Source organism: Sciurus carolinensis, chromosome 2 (assembly GCF_902686445.1).
Source record: "Sciurus carolinensis chromosome 2, mSciCar1.2, whole genome shotgun sequence".
NCBI classification, from domain to species: Eukaryota; Metazoa; Chordata; class Mammalia; order Rodentia; family Sciuridae; genus Sciurus; species Sciurus carolinensis.
Window position 1 is genome coordinate 30,280,559 of NC_062214.1, and position 26,178 is coordinate 30,306,736.

Below are 26,178 nucleotides of genomic sequence, written 5' to 3' on the forward strand. Positions count from 1 at the left end.
AATAGGATGAGATCTAAAAAACGTGGCTTTTCAGTATTTGACTCATGCACAAGAGACCTGTTGTGACTCACAAGAGCTGGTGGTGCCTCCGTCTTACCCTCTTATCAAAGCTTAGGCCTTCTAACCCTCCCTCTCCACATCACTGCCACATCTGCCTTTGGGACACCTCGACTATATGTCACTTCCCAACCTCTAATTCTAAGAAAACCCTTTAACTATCCCCAAGTATGAATCAAAGTTTAAAATGTCAGAATATTCTTCTTTCTTTTTTTTTTCCAATTATGTCTTTCTGAAGCCTGTGCAAATGTTCCAAATTCTCTCAAAGGCTCTCCACAGCAGTAGTGGGATAAGTTCGCCCGTCCCCACTCACGTGCTTTCAGAACACTTACAACATGGCGATGCCCCAGTGCTTTCCTGCTCTCTCTCCTGCCGCCTGGAAACCAGAGAGTCCAATGAGGGCCACTGTGGGTGTGATGGTCAGAGGCCCAATGTACCTCAGCAGAGCCCCAGGCAGGCCAAGGAGTCCAATGACCACTTCTATCAATGAGGACATGATGATGGCCCCCTGGATCTGAAACAAGGGACAGTGCAGACAAGAGAGTGAGCAGCTTGGATGTCAAACATTCCGAATGTGGCCTGTAACCACAACTGACAATTCTGTAAGGCAATAAGTTATTATAACGAATAACAGGCACGACAGCTAAAAAATTCCTTGGGAACCCACAGAAAAAAACTTTGGTGGAGGTACTGAGGCCTAGCAAACTTGAGTATGACATCAGCAATGTTAGAAAATTATAGAAAAGGGCACTGAACACAAAGTCAGCTTGCCTTTTCCACTGATACATGAAATACACAAAATTTATAATTCCCACTGAAGAAGACATTTCCAAACCAGCCTTACAGGAACGCTGTGGTACTAAGAGTACCACACTGGCTTTAAAGAGTGAGCCCCTGGGATGGAGACACAGCTCAGTGGTAAATGCTTGCCTAGCAAGCTCAAGGTCCTGGGTTCAATCCCCAATACCACTGGAAAAAATAAAAACAAGCCCCAGAGGACATTTAGAAGGCAATATCACTGACAAAACTTCTAAAGGAATGCCTCTATCCTGCAGAATGGCCATATCCAGGCTAATTCTACTGATCTCATGAGCCTGGGAAGACGAATACACTGTCAGCTGTTCTTCATGTCTGGAGACTACCACACATGGCTCTGTTCAAGGGCACTTTGGCAGACAAATATCTTTAGTTCTTTCAACAAACACAGGCAAATGCCGAGGGCAGCATGGCCAGTTCTGCTGCCTGAGACAAGCCTGGGCAGCTCCTCCAAGTGAGCCTCAGCTGGCTACTGGAGGGTGTGTGTGGGCAGGCCTGTGGGCCTGCAGGAGGAAAGGAACAACACTGTCTGGTGGCACGAAGCCACTGACTAAATTGAGCTTAACAATAGGAATAAACATCTCAGTAGCTAAAGACGAAAAGAAACTTAGTAAAGCAGCTGTGCTTTCTGGGGCACGCCACAGGAGCCGAGAAGAAACACGGAGAAGCTGTGAGCCAGCGGCATGCGTCCTTTACCTCACGGATCCGGGGGTACCAGATGTGCTCTGTGTGCAACAGCTCTGCTGTCCCGTTGGCAAATGAAACATCTTGAAAACAAAAACAAAGACAAAGTTTTCCTTGGAGTGATGCCAATGTTTCATAGGACATATTCATTTTACCCTTTAAGAGGATTTTTCTCCTTATTTTAAGTATATTTGTGTCATCACCCGTCCCTAGAATTCAACCTACAACATGAGGACTTATCACACTGCAAGGTGGAGTCCCCAGCACTAATTTAATCAAATATACTCATCCTCTGAGAGCTTCCCAACATGTCAAAAGCTGACTGAAGTGGTGCTACCCATTACTAGTACCACCTTCACACAGAAAACCAACCTTTGCAAGCAGCTAACTGAAATGCCCGATGGCAAGGTGGCGGGACTGAGGTTGTAAAAACCTAGATAAAACGGAGGGTCTTTTCCAGTTCCTAAATCAAATTAATGGTTGCAAAGTAACTCCTAGGAGCAACGAAGGAAATGAAGGCTGAAGGTTGGCTCCTAGAACCTCAAAATATAACTATTTTGAGAGTACAACAGGTCTGAATCTGATTTCCCCTAATTCCCTATTGTTTCCTGTCCTTAACGGGTACCTTAAGGATCTTTGTGATCACTAAGAAAGGGGAATGAAAGTCATTTGCAGAAAACCACAGTAGCCAGATCCTTAAAAAGCAAAGATGTTTCTGAGAAGGGATGCTGACGCAGCAAGAGTGATTTACTACTGGTGGGTCATAAAATCCACTGAAAGAGACAGGCAGGAATATAGCAGATATTTTTCTATTCCAGTCCCATATTTATCAATTTCATTAGCATAGAGAAATGAGGTCATTCCTGGTCCTTATTTGCTCTAGGGTTAGGGATGAACAAGTGGATAGAAAGAGAGAGAGACACAGTCCACAGACTGGAGCATTCTAAGCCGTTTGTGGGTTGGTGTGTTCTGCGCCTAATTCCAGAAGGAGTGAACGCTGCTGAGGGCAATATGTCCAGGCCTCCCTTTTATCACCTGCATTAAAGGACCCCAATGACATATGTGGAAATAACTGCAATTACCTGTGGTGTTACATTTCCATTTATCTAAAGACAGGATGGCTCGAGCAGGGGCCAAAAATGCAAAAGCACTGGCCTGAAACAGGGGTAACCTAAAAGAAACGAGACCAAAACCATGATCACGGCATCGGGAACTACCGAAGTACTTCACTATTTGACAGCTTAACAGTCTTTTCCATAGACACACAGCACATGAGTAACCGCAGGCACACCTGAAAGAAAGAGCCCCCGTCTGCAAAGAACACCTATGGCCCCCAGCCAGGGCCACTGGCTTCTCCATCCTCCCCTCCTGCTTCTCTGCACCATGGCAGCTTTAGGGGAGACACTGGGGGACCCCTGTGGTCAGTGCCAGCACCCCAACACCAGCCCCTACCCTCACCACCTTTTCCCTTGAGGTTGGGGGCCATTCAGCCCCTGGGCTTCCCTCTTTCCTGGTGAGCTCGTGGGCTGCCTTTTAAACATTAGTATACATCTACTCTTTGCCCTCCTCCTCTGCTCTTTCAAAGTCTTATCAGTTATCACTGAAAAAAAACAAAACAAAACTACCTTCCCCTGTCATTCCATTTTGTGAGTCAAGAACCACCCTAGTCAAAAAAAAGCTTTAAAATCATATAGGTGATCTAGATGTAGCAAGGAGAAAGAAAACTGTAAGTTACAAAGTGATGGCAAATATAATATTCTGCTTAGTCATAAAAATTACTGAAAAGTGTTCTAACACATTTTTAAAAGACCCAGAAAGCTGCAAGATTCTCCATTAAAATTTCTGCCCACATCCTCAAATTAAGTGCAAAGATTCTCTAAGTTGTCATTTGATTATATTTTAGATAATTCATATTGACTTTATGAATAATTTTGGTTGGCACAAGAATTAATCACTATTTGTTACATTACTTAGGGGGTAAAATATAAAACGGGTTCCTTCTGTTTGCAGGGCTGGGAACTGCCAGACACCAAATCCTAAATGCCTTGGGCAGCCTTGCCAGTGAGACAGCAACTGGCCTGAGAAATGGAAGTGGCTCTGGCGGAAGGACAAGCAGCTGTTCTGGAAAGTCCAGAGCCCAGCACACTCCAGTCTGAGGCAGATGAGGTCAAGACTCCTTTGTCACATTTTAATCATGCAATAAAATCAACTGGGAGTAGGCAGGATGCCAGTTTTAAGGCAGAGGTGAGCCATCCGGTACAAACTAGATGCACTGCTGACAGCCACTCATGTGGGCAGGCCCTCCACCAACCATCTAGTTGTAATTACCTACTGGAGGGGCCTGGAGCACAGTGCTATGGAAGTGGAAGTGAAGGAACCCAAAGTGGAAAAATATATATCAAAGAGAAAACATCGTTGGACTTGGGAGGGGAAAAAAAAACAAAAAAAAAAAAACCCTTACACACAAATCTTCAGGATTATATCACAAGGATAAAAGAGGTCAGCATGTCATTTCCAGTGGCCCAAAGATTATCTGTTTTACTATAGTTTCAGATTTCAGGCAAGTCCTCCAAGGGTGCTATAACAAGAACAGTAGATTGCATTTAAAGATCTTTTCCTAAGGTACATGGACCTCAAGTGGCATTGGTTATTCCTGAAAATAGCAGAAGTTGAGACTGGATCTGGGTTCTATTCCTCAGGCAAAACTCAGTCTGAACCTGATTTTGGCACCTTTCAAGGCAAGCATTTTATGGCTTAACCAGGACAAAAGGCCCTAAGAGCACTGCTGCAAATAACCTCACTCATTGGCTGGGACCCTGGTTGCCCTGAGAGTAGGTAACAGAAAAAGTCTCCCGAGAGGAGCTGGGAAGAGCTGCCCACGGGACATCACACATCCACCATCTAGGTGGGCACACCACCTGCACAGGCTGGTGACAGCCAACAAGCAGTGTGGGTTCTAGAACTGGCAGCACAGACCGGTGGCCAGACTGCAATGTCCTCAGGAAGTTCCAAGAGCACCTGCACACATCAGATGGGAGCTTTCCTGACTTTAGGAGGAAAAGATGGAAGCTGACCGTGACAGCATGAAGCTGGTTGATCCTCGGTTCTTCTCTGACCCAAAGATCCCGACTAGGAATCTGTGGTGCGGGCATCAGATACACATTTTGAACAGTCACTTCTAGGTGAGCCTGAACCTGCCAACCCCTGTGTGAGATGAAGGGATATATCACTTTGTCACTTGATAAACATTACTTAGGTTATCTGCTTGACACAGGCATAATTAAAAGCAGATACGACAACAGAAAAAACTACCTGAGTCCTTGAGGGATTCCTGCTGTATGAAGGAGAGGCTGACTGTGGCCACACATGAAAGACAGCAGTGTGCACAGTGCAAGGTACTGTCGGGCTCTGTGGGAGCAGTCCCTTAAGCTGACCTTAAAGAACAGGAAGCACTTGGTCATATCTGTAAGGGGCTATAAATGTTCCAGGCAGAGAGGACAGAGGTACAAAATGAGAGCCACATGACAGACCTGGGACCCCTTGGGAACCACAGATGCTTTACTGAAAGGCACAGGGAGGGACAGGGTGAAAGTCAGAGGGGATGGCAGCCAAGGCCTTGTGTTCTTCCTACAAGCGAGAAGAGTACTGAAAAGCCTTGCTCCGAAAGGATCACTTTAGGGATCAGGGACAGATGATCTTAACCTGGAAGCCATTCTCAGTCTTGAAGGAACCACTCAGGACAGTCCAACAGGTTGTAGCATGATTCCATGTATGGTCCTTGCCCCACTGATTCCCACCAATCCCCTGGTGTTGGCTCAGGTCCCACATAGCCCTTGGTCTCTTACTGCTCCTTTCTATGCTGCCACTGAGCTGAGACAGCCCCATGCTAACCTGCCCATCACACCCTGAGGCTGGGATGCCCTTGACAAGAGGCGGGTCCCTTTCACCCACCATCTTCTCCCCAGAGCCAACAAATACTTAATGAGCTGAAGATGAATATTCTTTGAAAGGAAATTTGTAAGATTAGAAGAGGTAGCTGGGGTGCCATGGCACATGCCTGTAATCCCAGCTACTTGGGAGACTGAGGAACGAAAGGTCAAGGCCAGCATCAGCAACTTAACAAGGTCCTAAACCAAGGCTAGGGATACAGCTCAGTAGTTAAGGAACCTTGGGTTCAATCCCTAGTACCAAAAAAAACCAAAACAAAACAAAAAAAACAAAACAAAACAAAAAAAAAAAAAACAGAGGTTAAGTCTTCCTGATATGTTGACTTTAACTGCTAATTGGGACGAGGGGACTATTTAGACTAAAACACTCAAGAGAGAAGAGAGGAAATGCACATGAATTTCACAGTAAATCCAGATACAGATTCCCTGCGGTACCATCAGAGAAAGTTCTTAAAAAACTTAAAAGGCACTGGATCCTATGGCTAGCACCAAAGGTGCAAAATATTATCTGCTTAGTATTACATTATTTAATGAAAGTGAATGCAACAAGAACAAAACTCACTACCACAGAGAGTACTCTGTGCCTGGCTTCAAGTAACCACAAGAGCAACCAAAGTTGGCACAAAATCTTTCATTGCCAAATAAACACTGACTTGGGTCTGGGGAAGCTATTGTTCCATCACTGAATCAACCACTAGGAGTGTGTGTTCCAAGTACCTTTGAAAAAAGCAAAATGGAATGTGTCAAAGAAAACAATTTTCTTAATTGATAACATTTTCCTATTATTTACTCTATCACCATCAGCTGAAAGTTGCACACCTAGCATACTTCACCCAAGCACATTAGCAGGCATCTATTAAGAACAAGCCTATTCTTCTACATCACCATCTTTTCTTTACCATGTCCAACAAAAGTAACATTCATAATGTAATCTAATATTCAGGCATATTTAAATTTCTTAAATTGTTTTTTAAAAAAAAGTATGCGCCCCCACACACACCTGATCCCATCCAAGTTCCTGTATCATGTGTCATGTTTAGGGCCAGGCTATGCATTTACAGCAAGGAGACCACGAAAGTGTCACATCAGGATACCCTTCATGTCAGGATATCCCCATAGGTGGAGATGTTTGGTTAAGGCAGCACCACTGTACCTCTTATTTTGAAAAGTACTTTTTCCCATTTGTATTTAATAAATAAGCAATCTGTAGGGTGATTCTTAAGAGTATGTGAATATTATATTATCACTAGCTTTACATTCTAATGGATGGGATTTTAATATTATGATTTTTCAATTTTATCATTCATCTCCATTTATTAATTGGTATCCTTTTGTAAAGGAGATTTTCCTTTTAACCTCATATTTTTCTCCCTCTTTATTTTTCTCTTTCTGGAAATCCCTGTAGACTCATGAATTTCTTTTTTTATTCAAAGTTTTATAAAATTTACTGCCATGACTGTTCTTAATAAACAGTCTCAAACTTGATGGTATTATAAACTATTCCAGGTCCAGGGTTTGGTAGCATAAAATTGCAGTCTGTTCAAGCAGGTTCTTGTTCCTTTTGACAGGGATCCCCACCCTCCATCATTCTTCATCATCATTCCTGGCTTTCTGGCACAATATGGCCTTGTCCTTTCCTCAGCTCCCACCCTGGAGTCGAGAGCTTCTCCAGGGAGCCCTGGTTAATTACAAGGCAGGAGGGCAGCTGGGAACCAAGATCCAGGCTCTAGGTGGGCTCATTGTCACCAATGTGTCATACTTTCTTGGCCCTTGTGTGCAGTATGGAAATGCCATGCTGCTTTGATCAGCTCATGATGAGATCTGCAATCTACTCTAAGAGCACTTGGTCCACCTTTCTTTCCATATTTCTCTCTCTCCTTTTCCTTTGGGATTACCTGCTTTACAAACATGGCATTAACAACTATTCCAGGTCAAGGGTTTTGTTTCTTTGTTTTAAGCAAAAAACACTTTACTACTGAAAGATCTAGAGAACTCTTCCAGGATGTGGCAACACCCTATCTGTGGATCACAGTGGTAGTTATGTGACTACACAAGTGGTAGAAACTCACCCAACTACATGTTAGAAAGGACAGATTTTACTTTATGCCAGTTACCCCTTGACAGATAGGACTTTTTATAAACACGTTCAACAACTGTCTTCGGCGGGTAGAGAAGACAAAATAGTCCTTAAGATATAAGTTATACATAATAGCCTCAAAACTTAAAGAAAGAGAAACAGAAAAAAAAAGGAGCTTCCTTCCTTCCTAACAAGCTCTGCCTCTACTCCTCTGTCAAGTTCCTTTGGCCAGTCGCCCACCTGAAAAGGAGGGGTAAAGAAGAGAGCAGCATGAGGAAGACCAGCAAGGCAGAGCACAGGGAATGTGCCAGGCAAGCAGGATCTGACAGGCAAACAAAAAAGGTGTAGAGAATAAAAATCATTACACTAACATACAGCAAGAGGACCCAGTCAGTTCCCTAGTCCCTGGTGCATCAGAAATACCAGCACACAGAAAGAGCATATTAACTGAAGGGGAAGACCACAGAAGAGCAAGAGCTTTTCTGGTAACCCAGCCTAGAGGTAAGTAGCCCAGTCCTACACAACACTCAACTGAGGCAGGAGGGGCTCATGATCAAATGCCATTACCATTTCTGATGATCTCTGCAACAAGGGTTGATCTCTGCAAGGGTTGGTTAGGGTGCTGGCTGTGTGGCTAAGGACACCCCATCCACCACATTCATCAAGGACCTACTTCACTGGGCTGTAGCCTCCTCTTCCTCCCCTGCACCCACCTGCCTCCTTCCCTTCCAGAGGGCTCACTATATTGAGGGCTAACAGGTGAGTGTGGACAAACACTTGTTTGAGGCTCAGTAACATTTTTATTATTTTATATCAGAGGGAACAAGGCTTTGAGAAACCAGTTTGGCCAAAGTCCATGGCTAGTGAAGGTAGAAAGGGAACCAAGCCACCTGAGCCCAGAGCCTAAGGCTGGCTTGGGAAGTACGATCTTACAATGTCATTCCCTCCAGGGTCTCGCTGGTCTCGCATTTTAATACAGTATTCAAAATTCTTTCTTAGTGAAGTAGGTGGTAAATATTTGGTAGAAAACCCCCAGAACCTGCTATTATGTGCTCATCTGACATAGCAGAATACAAAGGGCCTGACATCACCTACATAGTAGTTCTAGAAAAAATATTCACCCTGAATCATCCATGCCTCTAGCCCTGTCTTCCAGTGTGTAAGTAAGAGGGACCACGAAACAAAACACGAAGACAATCAGACAAATTCAGACCACGGGACACTTGATGAGAAGATGACGGGGCTGTCCTCTTTACAAAGATGGCAATATGAAGAGGAAAAGGATGTGGAACTGTTTATCATGAAGAGACCAAAGAGACACTGTAAACAAAACCACTGTATGTGCCTGGTTGGATCCTGGCTGGGGAGTGGGGGCACAGGGAACAGTTATAAAAGATATTTGAGGGACAACTGGGGAAATCAAATGTGCACTGCTCATTTCTGCAGGTGTGGTAAATGGTGTGGTTACAAGAAGACCCTCATTCTCAGAGAGTATTTATTTAGGAGTGAGTCATCATGCTATTGGCAATTTTAAAGTGTTTCAAAAAAACAAAAATAACACACGAACCCCACACAAATACACATACAGAAAGAGAATGGGTGGATCCCCAGTCTCCCCCTCCTCAATCTGCAGCCCTCCATTCTTTTAAGCTCTCAATAGTCATAAGTTTAAGGCTCCAGATTTAAGACCCTGAAGCATCCTGAACTCAGCACTACATGTGGACAAGGCCCCCTCTCAGGCCCCAAGAACCTAGCAAGACAGAAGACAGGGGAACCCTCTCCTCAGACAGTCTGGTTAGAGACTAGGTTCCTGAACAGGCTGCAGTGACTGTCTTGGCCAAAGCCCTCCCTTTCTTTGGCAAAGGAATACTGTGTGTCTAGGCAGGTCCATGATTGGCCAGAAGAGGCCCCTTTGGGCACTCCCACCTCCAGAACACCCAAATTCTTATTTTGCTGGAGAGCCAGAGTGATGGAGCAAAACCCTGGATGGCGCCCCCAAAGGCAGTGGGATTCTCCTCTAGTTACACATAGGGGAAGGTCAGTGGGGTGGGGAAGGGGCAGGGCTGCAGAGGATCCTCCTCCTCTCCCTACTGCAGGGTGTCAGTGCAGAGATGGGGGACTCCTGGCATGGCTTTTGGGCTGGATGTCTCAGTTAGGGATGCTCTGAACCCTGCCTGACCACTCAGGATTTTAAAAGCTTTGTAATAATTCCCAGAATAAGCCCCAGGGGTAGCTAAAACTGACAGCACTAATCAAACAGAATGAGAACTGTTAAAACCTCACTAAAGGGAACTCTGTAACAAAGACCTCGAAAGTAAAGTTTGAGAAACCAAGGTCAAAGAAGGAAAAGGTGGGACTGGGGAGATAGAGGGAGAGGGAGAAGGGAGCCATCCCAGAAACCACCCTGCCACTAGCAAAGGTTCTGGGAAGCAATGAAGTCACAGGAATCCCACGGTTGGGGCTGAGACCCACAACCTCCAATGCAGAAAGATAATGGTCCCTAGAGGGAAGGAAGCCACACTGCATCACACAATCCCTGCAGTGGTGGTTCAGGGACAGCTGAGGATTGGTGTGTATCCTGAGGAGCAGCTGTGCTGTGGCACCTTGAGGCTGGTCCGCTGTGCTCAGGTCTAGGTCTGCAAAGGCATACATCTGTCTCATCATCGTGGTTTCCCTGTCAGTTCTGGCTATTTTCATGGAACGAAACAAGTTTCCAGGGCACTAGCCCACTCTTAACCAAGGAGTCCTTGTGAAATGATGGGGAGTACTGGCTCCCTCCCCACTCTGACTTCCTCAGAATGAAGGGCCTGTGCAGAGGCAGGGCCCACGGTTGGTCCTCAGGGTCCCTGCACCCCAGTGTGATGAGCACAGGGTGCCAGCGAGTGGTAGGCAACATGGAGAGCCACTTTAGAATTGGAGAAGTCTTAGAAATCATGAAAGCTGAACTGAGAAATCTTTTCCTTCTGCTGCTCTAAACCTGAGGACAAAACCAAATCACTCAAAACCTGCAGAGGTCACCTGCAGTCCTCTGCTGTGAGGCTGGCAACAAAGCCCCCTCTGGGCTCTGTCTGCCTTCCCCTCCCACGTTGTCCCACCCTTGTAATCCCCTTTGCCCCAACTGCCTATTTATTTGAGCAAGAAATAATACACAAACCTATTAAAATAATAATTCACAGATTATGATGGTGGGGCAAGTTATTAGAAACTAGCAGAACTAAAAGGATATTCATCTTAGGTATATCCTACAACTTCCCCAATATCTTAGGAAGCTTGTCATCTACAAAAACACAATATATTAAGATAATGGCAAAATGCTATCCACAGGACACTTGAAGTGAAGTGTCTCATTTTCACAAAGGAAACAAGAGTTGCAGAGGTCACCAACCCAAGGTCCTAACACTGAGCAGTAGGTCCCTCCAGCTTCTTGTGTGCCACATGCTGTGAGCTGTAGCCTTCGAGGAATAGTGCCAGCTAAGAAAGCCACCATAGGTTCCCTGTGCCCTAATGATAACCCAAGTCCCAGCCTGTCTGGTCAGGGGAATCCTGTGCCAAGACATGACTTCCTGCCTTTGTTCCTGCCCCTTCAGAATGGAAAAAGTTCCCTCTTCATCCTTCATGGCCCGAGAGTCTTTAACAACTGTCTCTGCCACCATCTCCTCTGTGACTCCCTGTAAAGTCCCTGGCAGGACATCCCTGTCCTGTAGGCTTTGTACTTCACTGTACATGTACTGTCATCTCTGGTTGCCTCCATGAGTCACCTGCATCTTTCAAAAAGACAAGTCACTGGGTATGTGTAGGGCTGGGTAAATACTCTTTCTCTTTTCCCAGGGCAAGAGTGTGGACACACCAACATACCAATAACACAGAAATCTCACGTCCCAAGACCAGCACCACGCCGAGGTGCCTCAGCACACCCTCCCCACCTGGCAGCGTGTGCTCACTGCCAAGGCAGCATGAGATGCCTGCCTCCTGACATACAGCCAAGCACAAGGCCATACACAGTAAGGATGGAAACCAAGGGGGCACCTGCTGCCCCCTGCACCACAATGGATATGGTTAAGTTCTGTGGACACAGAGCACGGACACTGCCCACAAGTCATAGCCCCCTATTTCTAGTCTGAGCCATTCCGGCAGGTATCAATCACCTCTTCTATTCTTTATCAGCTCACTGCTCTCACAGAGGGGAAGGGAAGGTGAACACACTGACTTGGGTTGTTCTTCTTGTGTCTTGGATGGGAAAGAGGGTACCCTCCTAGGACCAAAAGCACTTGCCTAGAATCCCCCACACCCCCTGATGTGATGTGTCACCTGAGGCAACTCCACTCACCTGGCACAACTGTTGGCCAGGCTAGCCCTTGGCATGATGTGGGGATGCAGCCACACGTGGGGCAGACAGTATTGCAGTAAAGACATCTTCATACCCTTTTCAGCTCAGTCAACCATCTCATCTATAGGCAGTGCCCAAATTTACAGAGGTATTGGCCTACAAATTCACTGGTAAGGACCATTTGCCCCTGAGACCAGTGCCCTGTGCACAGAGCAAGGCTCCTGCACCAGCCACCTAACACTTCTTCATCCACTCTGGTCTTGCAACAGAGATTCAAATGCTGTGCCCAAAGAACCAATGATGCTGTCACCATGTTGAAGTGCCTGCCTCAAGTGATCCATCAAAGGCCTGGGCTCAGCTCCTTCCTCAGCAGGTCAATGACAACCCTGTCCCTTTTCTCTGCGTTCTCTGAGGTGACCCTCCCTCTTGTCAGGCACAGTAGCCGTAGGCTGTCCAGAGGTGCTGGGAATCTGAGAACCCCAAGGACTTGCAGCTGTAGAGCCTTCAATGCACGAGGCTTCTCTCCACCAGACCTGCAAGGGAGCTACCATCTGCTCTTCCAAGACACCACCTACACTGCAACTGGAACACCCAGCACTGCCCACTGACCTCCAGTAAGGGCAATTCTCTTGATTCTGGGTCATCAGAATGCAGGCCACAACTTCCACCTGCCTTCTCTACTGTGTTCCTCTCTGCTACTCCCCCTAGAGAAGGCCAAACCCTAACTCAGACAATCTCTGATGGAGCAAGAGACAAAACCTGTATGCTTACTCTGAGGACAGTCCAGCCGGAGTGGCTTCCTACCACACCCCAGCAGAGTCTTAGGAAAGTAAGAAGTTGGAGTATAAAGAAGGCAGAAGATGGGGCAAAGAGGAAAAGGCAAGCTTGCAGGAGGAGGAAGGAAAGGATGCTTCCATTCCTCTCTGGGTCAGCTCCACATTCATTTAAGTTGGGCACTAGGGATGTTAAAGAGGACAAGCCAAAGCCCTGGCATCAGGGAGGAGAGCACAAGTCAGTGAGGAAAAGAGACATAAAACAAAAAGGGCAGGTTGGAATAGAGCAGCATGAGAAGAATGAACACAAGGTGCATGCGTGGAATCCAGAGAATGGTGGAAGCTTCTGAGGAGTTGGGCACACATCAAAGGAGGGAAGGGCAAGTCGGAACAGAAGATGTGCAGGTGTGTACTGGGTGGATGGGGAGCAAATACACAGAAGGGTGAGATGGCAGGACACACAGGGATGGCAGAAGGCAGGGCTCAGAGGCACAGCTGAAAACACAAGAGACAGAGAGCAAGGGACACACTAGACACCAGTGTTTAAACTATATGTCAGTTTAAACAGGAGTGGAACTTCAGCCTGGTTGGCCCAAGGAAGAAGTGGAGGGCAGAAAGATGGAATGAGGCCAGGGCAGGGACAGGGTATAAAGTGAGTCAGAATGAGGAGCCCGGGAGGCAAGAAGACCAACTGGGAACCTGGTGGACAGGCCAGGTCTGAACTACAGGAGAAGGTGGGAGGTGTGCTGGAGGCAGAATGTGACGTGCCAGCCAACTGGGGAATGGGAGATAGGCTGAGTTTCCAGCCTGCACAACTGGGAGAGGGTAGCATTCTTCATCAAGAGAACAAACATGGAGGGGAACACTGCAGGGGTGGGGTGAGGACCTAGCAACTATGGCCCTGCCTCAACTCCAGCGGTTCTTCCCAGCAGCCCTGGGCAACTGGCATGGCTCAGTGCCTTATGGGGCCTCAGCATTCCCTTTTAACACCCCAGTCTCACCTGCATCCAAACGTTGTCTGCAACAAAGTTGTGATTCCCACACAGAAGAAAATGGTCCCGATGAGTTGGCTGGTTGCCCACTGGTCATACCCCACACACATGGCGTCGGCCAGCAGAAAGGGCACAGCAATGGTGCCGCTGAAGCATGTCAGGTAGTGCTGTGGGTGAGAGGAAAGACAGAGGAAAAGAGGAAACCCTCCCTCATTTGTTCCTTTATTTTATTGTAGCCTTGCTCCTCTATTATATTTCAAGCATAAACAGAGTTCACATGGTGAATCTCTTTCTTATATGCAAAATAACATTTTTTTCTCTTGTTTGCTTATTCTGTTACCCATTTATATTATGACTTACTTTCATGAATCCAGTCAACACAAAGGAAGGACTCAATACAGCTTATGTATTTCTTATTAGAGATATTTGCTCCCCCACCCCAAAGCTTTTTTGGCATTGGTTTGCTAAAACCACAGGGCCTTTCTCTGATCTGTTAACTGTGTTAGGGTGAACCATTCTTGTAATAAACCCTGGTTAGTCGGGCTGTACTTTTCTTGGAGGATGTGATCTGCTAGTATTTTATATCTGCATTCCTAAGATAGCCTGTTATTTGCTTTTTTTTTTTTTTTTTCATTTTTTTTAGCTGTAGATGGATAAATACCTTTAATTTATTATTTATTTTTATGTGGTGCTGAGGATTGAACCCAGTGCCTCATACATGTTAGGTAAGCGCTCTACCACTGAGCTCAACCTCAGCCGTATTTGCTTTTTTAATTCTTCCAGGTCAGGGGATGAAAGCTATATAAGCTTCATTGCATAGGGTATTTTCCATCTTTTTCTGTGGTCTGGTATTGTTCAGCAGACACAGAATTTTTCTGTTCCAATTAGGACAGGGTTAAGGACACAGTGACTGTAGGAACCTGGCTCCACCTCTGGGACACTTCCCTATTCCCTGTGGCCCTGGACAGTCCTAGCACTCAATTCACTTCCCTGATTGGCTGGTTCTTATTTCTGTTCTGCAAACTCCCTACTTTTCTTCCCCACAGTTTTCCATTTCTGCCCATGTTTGCCAAACACACTGCCTGAAGCCCACAAAGCCAAGAGTACAGGTGTTTCCTCGGGGATGAAACACACTGTTCGGGGTTACTCACAAGTCTGTGTGCTATGAATTATCAAGAAGAGCAGGATTTTTCACTCCTGTTTGACTACAGGAGACTTCTAGAAAAATCTACAATAGGAAGATTTCAAAAAGCTGCTTTCCTGCACTTGGTTCAGGACACTCTGCCCAAGGTAAAATACTTGCCAAGAGTGCTCAGCTCCTTTGGCTCTGACTCCTCCTTCTCTAGACATCTTTAATGAAGGCTGCCATGAGCTCTGGCACCTGAAGGGAGGGCAGGGGCTGGAAATCTGACCAAAGCACCAGCCAGTGGTCAGCAGCCACAGCCCCACTTACACATAAGCAAACATGTCTAGGCATGGAGACCAACTTTCGCAGCATCTAAGAAACCCTAGGGCAACTGATCATGAAAACTTGAGAAAGGAAGAATGGAAAGTCAGACTTCAGAACAGGTCCAAGCTAAAACAACACAGCACCTGAAGGCCAGGAGGTGCCACTGAGTAAAGAGCCTCCTGCTTTGTCCCCTTTCTCAAAAAAACCACTTTAATCCTGTAAGTGGGAAAGGGAGCTAAAGAGAGAAGGGAAAGTATCAAGCATGAAGAAGGCCTCCTCGTATCACTTTGTCTTGTCCCCAGCCTACCTGCCTCTCCCCTCCCACTGGAAGCCACAGACTAAGTGGCCACTTCCACAGCCATAGCTAAATTTCCCTTCTTTTAAAAGATAAGACTTCCCAGTTATGTCCTGGCCAAAAGGGAACTTTTCAGGATTGCCCATATTTCATGGCAGAGCTCGTTGTGACTATGGACTGGGGTTACAGAGAGAGGGATGGGAGACAAAAATCAATTCCTTTGTACTCTTATGCTTTCTTTCTTTGGTTTTACCTTCTTTTCTCCCCTCTGCCTTCTTTCTTTATTTTTTGGTTTCAGGGATGGAACCCAGGGGTACTCTACCACTGAGCTAGATCTCCAGTCCTTTTTATTTGGAGTCAAAGTCTTGCTAAGTTGCAGAGGCTGGTCTTGAACTTGTGATCCTCCTACCTCAGCCTCCCGAGTTGCTGGGATTACAAGCATGTGCCAGGCTTCTTCTGCTATTTTGCAATTGATGTTAAAAATTTCCATTCATCATTAATAAAAGAGTAAATTTATGATAAGATATTCAATAAATAAAAATCAAACTTGAATTTTCCAAACACTCAGAGGGTTGACAATTCAGGCATCTGACAGTGGTTATACATCCTGAAGGAACCATCTTACCTGCAACCCCAGAAATATGCACAGGTACCAGGGAGGAACATCTTCTATGGTGTATATCATGTCTGACCTTTGGGGGTCCAGACTGCCAGTGCTGTCCAGAGTCTCTGCAAGAGAGCTCTGTGGGTGAAGGGAAAGGACACAATTAGCGATTGCCCAGAATAATTCAGCTCTGTACAGTCTACTTTGCTGAAAAACAACACTAATTCCAAGACTGTCTTTCTCTAAATTTTGACCTTGGCCATATTTGAGGCAAGGCTCAAGTACACTCACTCAGTGGGATTGCTGATCCTCAGAATTTGGGATTCTGCATCCCTTGGCATCAACTCATCCCCCCAAGCACCCAGTTTGCTCAGAGTTCTTCTCCAAGTCTGTGGATCCTCCTAGTTGGACAGAGATGCTCCCAGGTTGGGACCAAAAAGTGACACCCTGAGTGAGACCCTAGTGAAAGATGTTGTAAAATGTCAACTGCTTTCAAACAAAAAGCATTGGTTTTCCCCTCCCATCCAACCCCGTCCCACTGCATCCCTGTAAGAAGAGCATCTTTGTACCTAAATGTAAGGTCTACACCTTCCTGCCAAAACACTGTTGCTCAAACAACAATACTGAGTGAGTGAAAAGAACTAAATTCAAATGTATATAGACCCTTACAGTCTGAGTCAAATTTACACCCAGACCTGACTTCAGTCTTCAAGCTCTTAACCACTTCTCTCTGGCATCCTGGGTGAGGTTTTTAAAAATATCTAGATAATGAACCACATAAGGTTCACATCTTAACTATGGTTAAGACAATTAAAAACTAGTAATCATGATTCCTCTTTCCATTACAAAGAGAACAGATCCACAGATACATCCCTGCAAAGGAGGGTAGACACAGAGCCCCAGTCCAGGGACAAACCCAACCCTGCAGCATGGGATCCAGGGCACAGGCAGGGGCAAGGGAGAGTACCTTCTCTGCAATGCCGTTTTCTGTAGTGTAGATTGCCATGAGCTCCGTGTCTTCATTGTCTTGCTCACCACTGGACGTGGCCCCTCCATTGATCACCACCTGAGGAGAAACACTCCATTAAGAGGTTGTCACTAAACTCAAAGTGGATCAAGGACCCAAGAATTAGACCAGAGACTCTGTGCCTGCTAGAAAAAAAGGTAGGTCTGACTCTCCATCATGCTGGTTAGGAACTGACTTCCTCAACAAGAATTCTAAAGAGCAAGAAGTAAAATCAAGAATCAATAAATGGGATGACTAAAGAGCTTCTTCACCATAAAGGGACAATCAAAAACGTGATTTCCCCCCTACATATTGGGGGAATATCTTTGCCATCTGTACCACAGATAGAGCATCAATCTCCAGGATATTCAAAGAACTCAAAAAACTTAACACCAGTTGGATACAGTGATGCACACCTGTAATCCCAGCAGTTCAAAGTCAGACTCAGCAACTTAGTGATGCCTAAGCACCTCAGCAAGACCCCATCTCTAAATAAAATATTTCAAATGGCTGGGGATGTGGCTCAGTGGTAAAGTGCCCCTGGGTTCAATCCCTGGTACCAAAAAACCTGAAAACTTAACGCCAAAAAAATCAAACTAATCAATAAATGGACAAAGGAACTGAACATGCACTTCCCAGAAGAAGAAATACACATGGTCAACAAATCTATGAAAAAAAGTTTAACATCTCTAGCAATTAGAGAAATACAAATGTGAGATTTCATCTTATTCCAGTCAGAATGGCAATTATCAAGAATACAATTAACAATAAATGTTGGTAAGGATGTGGGGGAAAAAGTACACTCAGACATTGCTGGTGGGACTGAAAAACTGGTGCAACCATTCTGGAAAGTAGTATGGAGATTCCTTAGAAAAGTTGGAATGGAACCACCATTTGACCCAGTTGTCCCACTCTTTGGTCTATACTCAAAGGACTTAAAGATCAGTATACTTCAGTGAGGCAGCTACATCAATGTTTATAGCAGCTCAATTCATAATAGCTAAAGCTACAGAATCAACCTAGATACCCTTCAACAGATGAATGGATAAAGAAAATGTGGTATATTACACAATGGAATATTACTCAGTCAAAAAGAAGAACAAAATTATGGTATTTGCTAGTAAATGGATGGAACTGGAGATTCTCATGCTAAATGAAATAAGCCAGTCCCAAAAAACCTAAAGTGAAATGTTCTTTCTGATATGTGGATGCTAACTCACAATGGGGGGCGGGATAGAAGTTCATTGGATTTGACAAAGATGAATAAAGGGAAGGAAGTGGGTATGGAATAGGAAAGACAATGGAATGAGACATAACTTTCCTATTTCATATGTGAATACATGACCAGCAAAGCTCCACATCATGTTTAACCATAAGAATGGAAAGTTATACTCCATGAATGTATAACATGTCAAAATACCTACTGTCATGTAGGTATCTAAAAAGAACAAATATCAAAGGCTTGGGAGGCTAAGACAGGAGGATCACAAGTTCAAAGCCAGCCTCAGCAAAAGTGAGGTGCTACCCAACTCAGTGAGACCCGATCTATAAATAAAATACAATAGGGCTGGGGATGTGGCTCAGTGGTAGAGTGCCCCTCAGTTCAATCCCTGGTACCACCACCAAAAAAAAAAGTAAAATAAAATAAAAGAATTTAAAAAAAAAAAAAAAAAAAAAAAAAGGCTGTGCCAGTGTGAACCACTCTGCTACAGAGAGAAGTGCCCCCCCCCACTTTTAAAACAGCCTCTATAAGGCTCATAAGGGTCCAAAGTATGCATTTCCCCCACCATGGCAGAAAAATTTTAGTTCTCTGAAATGAAATCCTGATGATTCAGAGCTGCAACAGTGACCAGGGCATGAGTTTTTGATGGAGGTGGTGTCATGTCCCACATGAGCTCAGTCAGAGGAGACCAGAAATAGAACATCCCAAAGAAATCTCAGGACAGGGAAAGAGGCTCAGAGAGGCTAGTACTGCTGTTCAGATGACCAGGTCATCATCACTGAGCAAGAGTACCCTAAAGTCACCTCCATGAAGATCCCTCCCAAGAAACCACCTGATAGCTGCCCTGGACAGAGGAATGTCTAGTTAAAGGAACTGGAACCTTGATCTTCCCCTAAAATAAAAGCTAGCAAGCTAGTAAGTTAATTCTCACTGCTATTAAGTAGACTAGCCTGCTGGTGCTTGGGGCACTAGGGGATGGGTGGGAACCTGGTGTTTATGCCAGTTACGATTCAGTTTCTGGTCTCCCCGGTAAGGACCAGAACCCATCCTGGGTTAAATTCAAAGGAGACATCTGACACCCAACAGTAGGTCACAGGCCCTGTCTCTGCTTGCCCTTGGGTTCCACCATCTGGTAGCAGGAATGTTAATATTTTTACTCTTCAGGTAAATGTTTCCATTCCTAGCAATCTTTGCTGAAGAAGCAAAATTGAAAACAAAGGCTTTAACCCAAAGAAAGTAAGCACTAACCAAGTATAACAAGCAACTAGTTATAAACCATTTATTTATACCCAGAATATATAGAAATGACATGTAAAATAAAATTTATTTTTTAAACACAAATTTGAGGGGGAATTTAAAAGGTGAACTTGGTGTTGACCAGCGTGTAGGGGACAGCAATTGTCCTATGTTCTTGGAGAGAGTCGTTATTGGTGGAATGGTCTCTGTGAAAGGTAATATTGAGAAGGGATTTAAAATAGGTGTTTTCCTGGATCCAGCAACTGTATGCATACAAACTCATTCTTCAGAAACATCCATTCCTTGGGCTTGTGTGTTTGAAGCTAACTACTGCATCACTGTTTGAATTACTGAATACTTGGGAACAATCTATCTATTAGAAAAATTTTGGGCTGGGGGATTTGCTCAGTACTATAGCACCTGCCTAACACATCCGAGGCCCTAGGTTCCATACTCAGTACCACCAAAAAAAAAAAAAAGAGAGAGAGAGAGAGAGAGAGAGAGAGAGAGACAGACACGGTTAAATTACAGTGTACCCAGTTAGAGAATAATATTTAGCTATAAAGCAGATGTGCTAAAAAAGAATGAACGCCAACAATGTGGAAAAGATGATAATATGATAATATTGTCATAAAATAAGCATAAATTATCACAACTGTGCTTTTAAAAAAAAAGTTTTAATAACCTGCCTACCTGTTCAAACACTTTAGGTAAAGGATCCAGAAAAATCACAAACCAGTAGGAAGGATGCCCCTGGCAGACACCTTTCACTTCTTCCTCTGAAGCCTTCTTAGGTGTCTGGGTCTTTTATAATCAGTATGTATCCATACATTATTTGCACATTACTTTTTTAAACAATAATAAAAAAGACATACTCTGAAATATTAGCACGGTTGTTTTTTAATCAGTAGTTGTGAATTTTTTACCTTCTTTTCCCCTTTATTTATTTTGGTAATTTTCTGTAATGAGTACAATTTATTTCTACAAGGGAAAAGAAATTAAAAAGACTAAATGTCTAAGCAGCACAGCTTAGATTGAGGAGGTCCTGAGAAAGTTCCAATCTATTTAACTTCTAGTCAAAGAAATCAGGGCAGTGAAAAAATTAAATGGTTCTTTCAAGGTCATAAAGATTATAACTCACGTCTGAGGCTGGTTTTAAAGTATTCCAGAGATCTCGCATTCCTACGGGGCAGAATTTTCTTAATGTCTTAAATAAAGATCTCCTTTTAAAATGATTTCTAAATCATGTTATAGCTTGTATACAAGCCAACTAGGTTCGTGGTATTAGTTTTCCTTATAAAACTAGCTGCTTGGCAGGATACACGCTCCCACCTAAGGTCCGATCCTCACAGGAAACTAACTTGCAGCGGGGACCACACTCCACATCACGTCACAGTGCACTCAACACACTGAGAAGCCATGAGGGATGCACATGCAGGTGAGCTCTCCTAAAACAAAGGCACTTAGCTAATAAATCAGAGAAACCCAGGTCTGATTTGAGTCCTGTGTGAGCTGAGACTACCCTTCCCCTGCATTCATCCTGGGTTGCTGCAGAAACAACTGCTCCCTGAGTATGGGGTGCCTTTGGGGGTGATGGGAATGTTCTGGAACTAGCTGAGGTAGTGGTTGCACAACACTGACTGTGTTGAATGTCCCTGAACTGTTCACCTTCACCTGGTTAACTTTATGTTATGCAAACCTCACTCAATAAATTTTTTTTACATTTATATGGCACCGAGGAAGACAGATTTTGGCAAGAGTAAGCACTTGTTACTGCTCTGAATCTTTCTGCTCACACATATGAATTAAGTACTATAAAATGCAGACACTGCCAGGTTCAGTGATACACCCCTGTAATCCCAGTGACTTGGGAGGCTGAGGCAGGAGGATCCAAGTCCTAGGTCAGCTTCAGCGACTAGCAAGACCCAGTCTTCAGGGGGGAAAAAAAGCAAAACAGGACTTGGAGTGTAGCTCAGTGGTAAAGCACTCCTGGATCCAATCCCCAGTACCAAATAAATAAATAAGATGTACATGCTCTCCAGCCCAAAAAAAGCCTTGCATACTCATTCAACAAATCCTGGGTCCCAGGCAATAAGGAAGAAGACAACAGGAAGAGAGGCAGACAGACTCTTCAGGACAAGGAGAGTGGCCTGGGTTGAGGCCTTAATGGTGGCCAAGGCAAAGTTCAAGAGAGAGAGGACAAGGACTGATGGAGGGTGGGGATGCCTGGATGGGAGCTATAGCTCCTGCAGCTCTGTGGGTGAGTGAGCAGACACTGTAATAGTACAACGGACAACACCCCAGCCCTGGCCCAGATGTTGGGGCAGAGGGTGGCTGGGCAGATAGCAGTATAGGTTCCAAAGAGACTGGTGTAATGAGCAAAGAAATCACCCCAGAAAGGAAGTTTTCTTTCCCAGGAGAGTCCAGAAAGTTTACTTAACTGTAAATATTACTGACTAAATAACCTGTGGTTTCTAAAGCAGAGCCCTCAACTTCTGTTTTATGTTCAAGGAGCTGCCTAAATTTTAGTTCTTAAAGGCAAGGACTTCTATTCAAAATATGAATCTATTTCACTAATATTGTTTCCTTTGGTTGATGAAATCCACTTATTCCAAGGATGTACTTTTTTTCAAAAGCACATGAAATTTAATTTTAAAAATCAAATGTTGGGGCTGGGAGTACTGTAGCTCAATGGTAAGATGCCCTGGGCTGGATCCCCAGCACTAGGGGGGAATAAAATCAAATATTAAATAAGTTCTTTGAGAAAGGCGTTGGGTTGGTTTCTTTCTTTTACGGGAAAAGGATGAAAAATGTTGCTGATAATATCTAAGTTTCACATTTGTGAACCTCTAAATGTTATTTTAACCAGGAAATAAAACATGCCTTAGAAAGCTTTCTAAACTAATGAAGTCTGGTTTTACTTTGTGCTATTAGGAGCAACATAGATAGCAGAGGAGAAACTTGGCACCTCTCCTCTCAGGAAATTGATCAAGTTTTTATAAAAATATTAGTAGATGATTTATTTATAACCCTTTTGGGAACAAGATGTTCTTTTTTCCCTCCAAAACTGTTTGAAACCAAACTTGTGGCTTTAAATTTTGTCTCCCAAACCACTACTATGCAGTCACTGCATCAGCTCTGAAAGCAGGTTTATTTCAATTTGTTGCTTGATTTTGTCTTCTCCAACACAGTGCTATTTTGATTCTGGGTGGGGAGGTCGGGGTGAGTCTATGGCTCAAGCAATGGGTCTTCTTTTGCTCAAGTGCTTTATTTCTATTAAGCTAAGCCAATGGTGGGTTTGCTCCGAAGCAGTTCTCTTGAGATGCAGGAGGTGCTCCTGTGGGCAGAGGGCAGAGGCACCTGGAAGCCCCACGTCTCTGATCAAAGGATTCCGAACTCAATTTTCCACCTATTCAGGATCCTCCATAATCCACCCACCACAGTGACATGTCTGGAAGCTATACGTGAACCACTTTACACTAAGCCAATCACTTTCAGAGTAGTAATAAGTTTCCCCAAATTAACAGCTTTGATTTCTTTTAATAGAAAGATAACACACACACAATTCTTAACCCCCCCCTTGCCAGCTGATACACACAAAGACAATTTCCTCTGGTATTCAAATCTATCCTAAATTAAAATGTGTTTTGAATAAAAACTAAAAATATGAAGACTTAGTATTTCTTCAGTCTGTACGCCAAGCCCCTTTTTAATGAATGTAAACAATCTTTCACTTGCCTTCAATATTATGGAAATTCCAAAGCTCAGTCATGGAGGGCTTTCCTAGCATGCACAAAGCCCTGGGTTTGATCCCCAACACTGCCAAAAAAAAGAAAAAAGAAAAAAACACACATACACACACAAAAACAAGCAAACCAAAAACCAAACCAACAAAAATAACTCAAAGTGAGCACAATGCAACACATGCCAAACCTCCAGAGGCTGTCGATCTTAGATAAGGACACCCTGAAAGCTGCAATTCATAGCTCTAACATACCACTTGCTGCCCTGAAGTGGGTTGATGCACCAACACCCCAAATCTTGCTTTCACTGCCTCTTCTAACAAGATGGCCCCAATGTGACACCCCCAGTGGCCACACGCAAGGAAACCTATCTGGAGCAACCGACACTGCAGCCAAAAGCATACAGATCCCAGAAGTTTAGCCCCTTGTACCTGCACTGCCCAGCTCCCAACTCCTCCAGAGGACTCCTCGAGGTGCAGAAGCCAGAGCACCCTCGGAGCTCCAGGTGTGCCCCCTCCTAGCCTCCAGCACCACTTACCCTTTGAGAAGAGCCAGAAGGTGCTCACTTCCTGAATCCTAGCCCTTAGCACTGAATGGGGTGGTGTGCCTGTCACTGTCCCACAATGAAAACACCACGTAGTTTGTTTTCCTGCTCCCACACGAAGCCCAAAATGGATGGCGTTGGGGTGGCTAGCGTCTGCCTGGTACATATTCAAGACAGGCACTGGGCTGAGCACTTGATCAACATCTCCCTCAGGTGAGGCTTATAAGCAGTTAACTAGAGATGTCTGTTGTGGTTTGAATATGATCTGCTCCCGCTAAAACTCATGTTGAAATTTAATTCCCATTATGAAATATTAAAGGCCCCACCTGGTCCTACCTCTTAAGAAGTAATTAGAGCCCAGCCCTTATGAATGAATAACTCATTCAAGTGATAAACAGATTAATGCATTATCTTAAGAGTGGGTTTACTACAAAAGCCAGTCTTGCTAGGCTTCTGGCACTCCCAGTACCAGTCATGTGACGCTCTGCCCCACTTCCAGATTCTGTAGGTAAAAAGGCTATCACCAGACATAGCCCTGTGAAACTCAGATCAGACCATGAGCCAAAATCTAGTTCTTTATGGCTTGCCCAGTCTGCAGCATTGCATTATTAACAAAAGAAAACAGACTAAGACTATGTCCCTGTGCACCAGATCCTCAACTGATTCCAGAACAGATACTAAGGGCACCTAAGAGGTGACAGAAGCATGTCGTGGATACCAAGCTGAATTCTCTGATAAACCAGTAAGAAAGGTCAACGTTCCAATAGGAAAACAACCACGGAAATGTAAATGACCCATCTTTTCAAATGTTCAACCTCATTCATAAGATGCAAGTTAAAACCATGATAAGAAGCTTTTTCCACCTATTAAACTGGCTGAGACCCCACATTCTACTGCCAAGTATGTGGGAAACAGGCATTCATAGACTGCTGATGAAATTAGCTTAACAGAAGGCAATTGGTGGCACCCCTCCACTTTCCAGAGTATACCCCCTCTGACCAACAATCCCACTCTTGGAAAGTTATCCTTCAATTACATAGGAGTGAAACAACTCACATGCAAGGTTATTCACTGCAGTGCTATTTGTAATAGCAAATATCAGAAACAATCTAGCTATCAACAGGAATTAAATAAATGATGGTATATTCGTACTATGGATTGCTCTGCAGCTATAAAAAAGAATCCAAACAGAGCCCCTTTAAAGTCAACTTCCTGACAATTGCTTTCCTACAGCAGGAACTAACAACGTACTAACCATATGCTATCAGGGACACACACAACATCCACACATATCATTAGGTAAAAAGAGCAAGAGCAGTCAGGTGCGGTGGTGGACATCTGTAATCTCAGGTACCCAGGAGGCCAAAGCAAGAGGATCTCAAGTTTGGGGCTACCCTCACCAATTTAGTGAGAGTCAGTCTCAAAAAATAAAGGGCTGGGGATGGAACTCAAGTCATACACAATCCCTGGGTTCACTCTCAAATACTGAAAGGAAAAAAAAAAGCAGAGTAATAAGATACAGGTATGTGGCCAGGATCAGTGACGCACACCTGTAATCCCAGTGACTCAGGAGGTTGAAGCAGGAGGACTGCAAGTTCAAAGCCAGTCTCAAAAAAAGAGTGCTAAGTGAGGTGCTAAGCAACTCAGTGATACCCTGTCTCTAAATAAAATACAAAATAGGGCTGGGAATGTGATTCAGTGGTTAAGTGCCCCTGAGTTCAATCCCTGGCACACCCCCACCCCCACCCCCCAAAAAAAGACACAGGTATGTTGATGCACACTAACATCTCTCATTTTAAAACTACCAAAACTCTATTCAAATTTAAAGTCAGCTGCAACGTAAGAATCTATATGAAACCTCAAAACCAGAACAGAAAAAAATTTAAGAACATTGAAAACAGAATGAAGGGATAAGGAATAGAATCTCTTACCACATATAAAATCCTTCATTTGCATCTCAGTTTTTTGATGTTCTTATTTCAAAGCACATATTGGTATATTCCTTTTCAAAAATTATTTTTCTAATGGAAAAGGCTGATGATCATCTTGTTTCTTCTATTTTGACCTCTCAAGAGCATTGTCTTCCCTAAACCATAGCTACTACACAGTAGACTCAAATTCTTTTCTTACAGAAAGAGGAGAATTATACCAGTTCTTTGGGCTGAATCCAGGAAATGGTCTCCTTTCACACTCAGACCCTTCTCAGAATCACACTGTTAATCCCAAGATTTATTATTCTTACAAAAAGAGAATACTCTCTAAGACATCTATTATTACTACCCAACTGAGACTTTCAACTTTAAAATATAACCTTCTACTTAGGAATGCATCAGAAGGAACCCCAGGGCACCAGGTCAAAGTTACAAGACCGAATTCTGGGCTTCCCTGTTTGGTTTTCAGAATAC

General features: G+C 44.2%; 1 protein-coding gene across 7 annotated transcripts in view; it reads right to left on the reverse strand.

Moving 5' to 3' along the window:
* Positions 1-26,178, reverse strand: part of Slc23a2 (solute carrier family 23 member 2) — a 107,379-nt gene that overhangs the window by 21,776 nt on the left and 59,425 nt on the right. For all 7 annotated transcript variants that reach the window (XM_047541274.1, XM_047541276.1, XM_047541278.1 and 4 more), the window contains 6 exons: positions 16,990-17,088; positions 16,044-16,160; positions 13,683-13,840; positions 2,640-2,728; positions 1,570-1,640; positions 390-571 (listed from right to left, as the gene is read on the reverse strand). In XM_047541274.1, coding sequence (XP_047397230.1) covers positions 390-571; positions 1,570-1,640; positions 2,640-2,728; positions 13,683-13,840; positions 16,044-16,160; positions 16,990-17,088 — 716 coding nt within the window. The remainder of the gene's footprint in view (positions 1-389; positions 572-1,569; positions 1,641-2,639; positions 2,729-13,682; positions 13,841-16,043; positions 16,161-16,989; positions 17,089-26,178) is intronic.